At 43.4% G+C, this 8,136-nt stretch overlaps 1 protein-coding gene across 1 annotated transcript; it reads right to left on the bottom strand.

Annotated features, from left to right (window-relative positions):
* Positions 1–502: 502 nt before the first annotated feature.
* si:dkey-3k24.8 (lysophosphatidic acid receptor 6) lies at positions 503–7,868 on the bottom strand. The gene is made up of 5 exons (XM_036987353.2): positions 7,480–7,868; positions 5,262–5,387; positions 4,855–5,019; positions 3,456–3,654; positions 503–2,008 (listed from the first exon to the last, which is right to left on the bottom strand). The coding sequence occupies exons 2-5, from the start codon at positions 5,365–5,367 to the stop codon at positions 1,519–1,521; spliced, it is 960 nt and encodes a 319-aa protein (XP_036843248.1). The 5' UTR covers positions 5,368–5,387; positions 7,480–7,868; the 3' UTR covers positions 503–1,518.
* Between the last annotated feature and the right edge of the window lie 268 nt (positions 7,869–8,136).

Here is an 8,136-nt window from a genome sequence, read left to right as displayed (position 1 = left end):
AACCTGTCTCTTGCCTGCCCCTTGTTTTATAATAAATATCAGAGACTCCAACCCTCTGCCTCCCGTGTCTGCATCTAGGTCTTGCCCTGTATCGTTATAGCCTCCACTATTCCAGCACCATTTCAACTTCAACATTTCGACATCATGAAATCACCTATGCTTAGTCTAATACAGTGACATCTAAAATATTCCAAAAACGATTTAGTCCAATCAACATAAGCAAATGTTCAGCCACCTGAAATTGATCCAAGGCTGTTTAAAATGTGTAATGTTGCAAAATAGTAACGAATGTTACTATTACTTTGATTAGATTTAACAATTGATTATAGGCTCTTTAAAAACTGTAAAATAAACTGTATTTGTATTTGAGCTCTGATTAAAATAAAAATAAAAACTTTTGGATCAGTGTTTATTGCAGATGTTGCTGTTGGATGATTCTAAAACGTTTTATTTTTTACTTGGTTTGGAGTCTTGATGTGTTTTTCAAAAATGTTGAAATATATTGGATGTTAGGATATCGTTTTATTAATGGGAAAATATGTACATTCTTACCTATCATGTGGCTGTCCATGGTACTGATTTGTGTGTTTGTGTGCGTAAGTAGAACATGTGTTGACTCACCCTACTTGTAAAGAAAGGCCAATGCCATCCTCCTCTCATTCATGTTGCCGAAACGTCTATGACTCTGTCATACATGCTTTAAGTTTATGTTGTCCTAGACTACCTGGCTAAAATGTTGCTTGCTATCCTAATTTCCTTTCATGACAACATTAGCTAGTTCACATTAGCCTTCTACATATTGAACTTCCATCCTGTCAGTCCAGGGGCACAATATATGAATTAATGGTTGTGTCAGAATCACAGAATTGGCCAGTGTGGAGAATGAAGTAAAACCACAAAATCCCTATCTCTGTCCTTGGCTAATTTAGGAAACTAGATATAACAAATCACGTTTTTTCTGTCAATGATGTTTGGCTGGATTTGATGTGACTGGTGTGAAGCCAAATCCGAACTGGCTTCCCTTTACAGTTTCTTTTGGTGCACCAGGACCATTCACAGCTGAGCTCACTCAGTTTAGCTCAACGCTGATTGGCTATTATTATTAATAATTATTAATCCCTTGTATTCAATGCTACAAGCAGCAGCAATATTATACTATTTTTGACCAGAAAGCATCAGATAGATGAGCTACACATACAGAAATATAATATTTTTTCTTTTTTTCTTGGTGATTGTTCTGGGGAAGCCTGCCTTCCTTTGGCATCCCTGAATACATGCCACTGCATAGTCCGAAACTTCAGTATGAGAACCAACTGATTGCACATGGATGATCCAATATCTTAACACCTTGGGTGTTAGCTTGGCGTAGAACTACACATCATAAATCCAATATAATCACCATTCTATATCTTGGCAGTACATGGAACGTGCTTTAATACATTTTTACCAAAACAATTGGCGGCCGGCGGGGTGAGGGATTTGTTGTTTTTTCAAATCCCAGACTGTATCTTTAGAACATTAAGTGTTGAAGGGGGCTCTGGAGTTGTTACCCTCAGAGTTCTGACTGTTGAGTGGGAACATCCTCCTCATGGCGTCCATATCCACCTTCTTCCTGAACGTCTCCGTGGTGAAATAGTACGCCAGTGGATCCAAAATGGCGTTCAGACAGGCCACCATAAGGCTATAGCGGTATGCCGACAGTAGGGGGCATGATACCGCTTTCCTATGGACATAGAGGAGTGCCAGAGTCCCATGGTAGGGCAGGAAGCAGGCCAGAAATATCACCAGGTTGGTGGTAATCATCCTCTGGATCTTCCCAGAGTTGATGAGTTCTGTCTGGGCTACAGCGCTCCTTGTGATGGTGCGGATCAACGCCGAGGAACAGACCAACATCACCACCAAGGGGATGCCGAAGCCGACGGTTAGTGTCGAGGCGACTGCCGTTGCCTGTGTGGCGTAGACTGGAAGGTTCCCGAAACAAAGGTCCTGCATCTCATTGGATGCCTCTCTATGTTTCAGCCGAAAGACAGAGAGAGAGAAAGGGAGAAAGAGGGAGGGAGAGAGAGAGAGAGAAAGGGAGAGAGAGGGAATATAACAGGATATATAAATGATACAGGGTTGGGTCTGATGTGATGTTACAGAGCCCTTTCTGTGTTTGCAAACATTGCCGCACGAGGGAGATGAGCGCAAGTTGGTGGCAGAACAAGGGGGAGTTCTCATAGAACGGCAGCAAAAAAAGTCTCTATTTACATGTTGCTAATGGGTGCATTTCACACTGCTTTTGGATTATAATTGGATTTTAAGGCTCATATGAATGTCCTGCTTAAAATAATGTTTGTGTCATCATCGCGAATGAATACCTTGGTCCTAGTGAATGAATACCTTGGTCCTAGTTGACCTGACCAGGATAATACCTAGGTTCTAGTTGACCTGACCAGGAGAATACCTTGGTCCTAGTTGACCTGACCAGGAGAATACCTTGGTCCTAGTTGACCTGACCAGGAGAATACCTTGGTCCTAGTTGACCTGACCAGGAGAATACCTTGGTCCTAGTTGACCTGACCAGGAGAATACCTGGGTTCTAGTTGACCTGACCAGGAGAATACCTTGGTCCTAGTTGACCTGACCAGGATAATACCTGGGTCCTAGTTGACCTGACCAGGAGAATACCTTGGTCCTAGTTGACCTGACCAGGAGAATACCTTGGTTCTAGTTGACCTGACCAGGAGAATACCTTGGTCCTAGTTGACCTGACCAGGAGAATACCTTGGTCCTAGTTGACCTGACCAGGAGAATACCTTGGTCCTAGTTGACCTGACCAGGAGAATACCTTGGTCCTAGTTGACCTGACCAGGAGAATACCTTGGTCCTAGTTGACCTGAACAGGAGAATACCTTGGTCCTAGTTGACCTGACCAGGAGAATACCTGGGTTCTAGTTGACCTGATGAGGAGAATATCTGGGTCCTAGTTGACCTGATGAGGAGAATATCTGGGTCCTAGTTGACCTGATGAGGAGAATATCTGGGTCCTAGTTGACCTGATGAGGAGAATATCTGGGTTTTAGTTGACCTGATGAGGAGAATATCTGGGTCCTAGTTGACCTGATGAGGAGAATATATGGGTTTTAGTTGACCTGATGAGGAGAATATCTGGGTCCTAGTTGACCTGATGAGGAGAATATCTGGGTTCTAGTTGACCTGATGAGGAGAATATCGGGGTCTTAGTTGACCTGATGAGGAGAATATCTGGGTTCTAGTTGACCTGATGAGGAGAATATCTGGGTCCTAGTTGACCTAATGAGGAGAATATCTGGGTCCTAGTTGACCTGATGAGGAGAATACCTGGGTCCTAGTTGACCTGATGAGGATAATACCTGGGTCCTAGTTGACCTGATGAGGAGAATATCTGGGTCCTAGTTGACCTGATGAGGAGAATATCTGGGTCCTAGTTTTACCTGGGTTTGGAGATGTAGAATGGGAGGCTGGCTCCGATGGTAAGGACCCAGACACCGAGGCAGACCAGTGGGGCTTTCTTTCGGCCCTCCCGAATCCGGCAAGACATGGGGAAACATACGGCTACACAACGGTCGAAACACATGCAGGTGAGGAGAAAGATGCTGCCATACATGTTGACCAGCAGAACCAGGCCCACCCCTGGAATAAATGCATGAATTTATAAATTAATGAATGTGTGAATGGAAAAAAATAAAACCTCTACTGCCATATGGGAATTTGTTTTACACATCATAAGAAAAGCAATTAAAATGATATTTGTAATTAAAAAACAGGACACGGACGGACAAAACAGAGAGTGCAATATATAACATTCAAGGACAAAAATCCTAGATTGTAGATTCACTCAATGTCATGATAAACATGTTTGGCTTGACAATGACATTAATGAGTTGGCATGATAGCACAAACAGATATTGTGACTAAGCTAACATAACAGCAAAGAGTCAAGATTTATCTTCACACAGAACCTGAGGTAACCTGGACAAAGCCTTTATTTTCACACGGAACCTGAAGTAACCTGGACAAGCGTTTATCTTCACACGGAACCTGAGGTAACCTGGACAAAGCCTTTATTTTCACACGGAACCTGAAGTAACCTGGACAAGCGTTTATCTTCACACGGAACCTGATGTAACCCAGACAAGCCTTTATTTTCACACGGAACCTGAAGTAACCTGGACAAGCCTTTATCTTCACACGGAACCTGATGTAACCCAGACAAGCCTTTACCTTCACACGGAACCTGAGGTAACCTGGACAAGCATTTATCTTCACACGGAACCTGATGTAACCCAGACAAGCTTTTACCTTCACACAGGGCCTGAGGTAACTGAGGTAACCCAGACAAGCGTTTACCTTCACACAGGACCAGAGGTAACTGAGGTAACTCAGACCAGCATTTACCTTCACACAGGACCTGATGTAACCTAGACAAGCATTTACCTTCACACAGGGCCTGAGGTAACTGAGGTAACCCAGACAAGCGTTTACCTTCACACAGGACCTGATGTAACCTAGACAAGCATTTACCTTCACACAGGACCTGATGTAACCCAGACAAGCATTTACCTTCACACAGGGCCTGAGGTAACCCAGACAAGCATTTACTTTCACACAGGACCTGAGGTAACTGAGGTAACTCAGACCAGCCTTTACCTTCACACAGGACCTGATGTAACCTAGACAAGCATTTACCTTCACACAGGGCCTGAGGTAACTGAGGTAACCCAGACAAGCGTTTACCTTCACACAGGACCTGAGGTAACTGAGGTAACTCAGACAAGCCTTTACATTCACACAGGGCCTGAGGTAACTGAGGTAACTCAGACAAGCGTTTACCTTCACACAGGACCTGAGGTAACTGTGGTAACCCAGACATTCCCAGATGGTAGTAGATCCTCAGGGGCAGAGTGAGGACCAGGAGAAGGTCTGCGATGGCCAGGTTAGTCATGTAGACGGTGGTGTGAGACCGAGACTTGGTGTAGCGGAAGAACACCACTAGTGCTGTGAGGAATAAGAAAATGGACGTATTGTGGCATAACAAAGCTGCAGCATTGCATTGACGTCTAGCTATTAAAGACATGCCATTCAAACATGAAACAAAGCTTAAATTGCCACTTATTACCAAGTGAGTTATGGCCTGTTAAAAAAAAAATACATATATACGTGTTTGATCTTGGCTCCAAACACATTTTCATTGATATAGACAAGAAGATAATAATGTAAGAACATTCTCTCCATAATACCTGTGAGGTTGAGGATGAGGCCAACCATGAAGACCATGGAGTAGACCCCAACGAAGAGCCAGTTACTCTGGGGCTCTGTGCAGTTATGAGTGGTGTTGATGGTCATGACTAATATTTTTGTGGTTTCTGAGGAGAGGGATGGAAAGAAAGAGAGAGAGAGAGAGAGAGAGAGAGAGATGGAAGGAGGGAGGGAGGGATAGATAGAGATGGAGAGAGAGACAGAGAGAGAGGTGGAGGGAGGGAGGGATGGAAAGAGAGGGAGAGAGAGACAGAGAGAGGCAGGGAGGGATGGAAAGAGAGGGAGATAGAGCGAGAGAGTCAGGGAGGGATGGAAAGAGAGGGAGAGAGAGAGAGAGACAGATGGATGGAGAGGGAGAGAGAGACAGAGAGGGGCAGAGAGAGAGAGAGAGACGGATGGAAAGAGAGAGAGAGAGAGAGAGAGAGAGAGAGAGAGAAAGAGAGGGACGGGTAGAAAGAGAGGGACGGGTAGAAAGAGAGGGAGAGAGAGAGGGCGGGCGGGAAAGAGTGGGATTAGCAGGCTACAGAAATGATACAGGATTGTGTCTCTTATGATGCAATGTCATACACAGGGGGTCCAAAAAGACAACAGTACAGGCAGGGAAAAGGCTAGTAAGTCCGGGAGATCAGGCAATAGGTTGATAACAGGAAATCCGATAAAGTACAGGCAGGGAATAGGCAAAAGGAGCCGTTAGTGAGGCAGGCAAAAACTATCATACACAGGAGGAGTACATTACGGGAGAAACAGAGCTCTGAGTGTGTCACAAAATAAACAATACCTCACAATGATGGGGTACAAAGAACTGACCTAAATAGTGTGTGATAATGACATACAGGTATGTGAAGAGGTGATCAGAATTCAGGTGATTGGGGTCTGGAGAGTGAGCTGCGTTCAGGGGATCTATGTGTTTGAGAGTGTGAGCTGGAAAGTGGGCTGTAAAGTGAGCTGCGTTCAGGGGATCTATGTGTTTGAGAGTGTGAGCTGGAAGGTGAGCAACTTTCAGGGGATCTACGTGTTTGAGAGTGTGAGCTGGAAGGTGAGCAGCTTTCAGGGGATCTACGTGTTTCAGAGTGTGAGCTGGAAGGTGAGCAGCTTTCAGGGGATCTACGTGTTTCAGAGTGTGAGCTGGAAGCAGACGTTACACTCTCTCCATTCCTCTCTTCTTCATCTCTTTGTCTCACACTTGCAAAACACCTTTTCCTGTCCTGATCTGTATTGTAACGTTCCTCTGTAGTTATTGTGACATAGGCACCATTTCCCTAACCGTCCGTCTGTGTATTTTTAGCCTGTCTTAGTGGTATCCCCTGGTCGACATTACACAAAGACTGCAAATGACACCCTATTTCATTTGGGCTTTGCTCAAACGTAGTCCACTATAAGGGGAACAACCATTTCACTGGAAGGTCTACCGACACCTGTTGTATTCAGCGCATGTGACAAATACTATTTGATATGATTTGATTTAAATAGGGTTCCATTTGGGAGGCTGGGATGCGCCCCTATTTTCACGGTTGTCGTCTTATGCATGCAAAGAGGGTAAAACTGCTGATGAATTAAGGAAGCTGAACAGCCAGTCGGTGAGGGAGGAAGTTATTTTTAACGCTACAAAGATCTTTGTCTGATAGACCCTGTTTATGTACAAGAACCTCTATCAATCTTTACAGTGGAATACTGTTTCAGTTTCAGATGCTTATTTTGCGTTCACCAAAGAGGAACAAGAAGACATTTTGTCCACTTTCATTCTGACTTCAGTGAAAGCTAAATAAATGACTTCATTGAGGTCTCTATGGAAACCGTGAACCTACCTTTCCCCAGTTAAAGCAGAAGCAGACACATGGCTGCTAGCATTGCAGAAGAGTTGAGAAATGAACATAACGTTACGTGTTTGTTTTTTTTTTGCATTTGCATTCACTATTCATTCACCTCAATTGCAATGGTATCTGTAACTGTATTTTCCACGAGTGAGAGAGTGAAACCAAACATTTTTAAGAAGCCTTTTTACTCTCCTCATTTTCTCTTTCTCTCAATAACAGTAGTCGAAGCACAATTACACACACAGGTGACCAAGTTATCCTGTTACCCTGTCTGTTATTGGTGTTGTGATACAGTTACAGTACCAGTGTGAAGTGAATATGATGTTGGCATGGTACACACAGAGACTAGAGTAATACACTGTTACATATTCTGAGAAGCACTCACCCGTTTGATGCTTATGAGTAGAATATTTTGATTGTGATGGTCTTGAGTTCCAAATACAGTGCCTTTGTCAGGAAATGAAAGAGAGAGAGATGATGAGAACCCTCGCTCTCTCTTCTTGTTCTCTCTCTCTCTCTCTCTCTGTCTCTCTCTCTTATTTTCTTCATGTTTCTTCCTCTTTTTGTTTTCTCTCTCTGATTTACCCCTTCTATTTTGTTCTATATATTGCAACTCTTTCTCTTCTCTCACTCTATCCATATCTGTGTTAGTGAATGTGTATCTCTCTGTCTGTGACATGACTGACTGTTCATTTTCTGCATTTATGGGGAAGCTCTTAATTTATTCACACTCACACACACACTCTGTAACAGTCCATATAAAAGGTCTGCCCTGACACTCTGCCAGGAAAAGCCACTGACTTATACGTGACTGGAAAGAGAAGGAGAGGGCATTTAAATTCACATGACAAGGCTTCTGTTAATCATGACATAGCTATAATTTGGTTTAAGAAAAACAACGTTTTTAAATCTAAAAATTATTTAAGTCTACATGCAATTAGAACATTAACGGTATGAGAATATTTTTGTATATATATTTTTTAGGCCAACATTTCGAAAATTGTTCGACCAAACCAGGAGAACCATTTTCTACAATGTAACA

The sequence above is a fragment of the Oncorhynchus mykiss genome, chromosome 9 (genome assembly GCF_057628025.1).
Source record: "Oncorhynchus mykiss isolate SJ-2025 chromosome 9, ASM5762802v1, whole genome shotgun sequence".
NCBI lineage: Eukaryota > Metazoa > Chordata > Actinopteri > Salmoniformes > Salmonidae > Oncorhynchus > Oncorhynchus mykiss.
The sequence above is the reverse complement of the archived record's forward strand: the minus strand, read 5'-3'. Positions and strand labels throughout refer to the sequence as shown.

Bases quoted from the DNA above. Each gene is read 5' to 3' on its own strand.
- si:dkey-3k24.8 (XM_036987353.2), bottom strand. From the start codon at position 5,367: ATGACCATCAACACCACTCATAACTGCACAGAGCCCCAGAGTAACTGG. The intron at 5,020-5,261 runs GTATTATGGAGA...TATTCCTCACAG, and splicing joins CCTCATCCTCAACCTCACAG to CACTAGTGGTGTTCTTCCGC. The intron at 2,009-3,455 runs GTAAAACTAGGA...GCTGAAACATAG, and splicing joins TTCTACATCTCCAAACCCAG to AGAGGCATCCAATGAGATGC.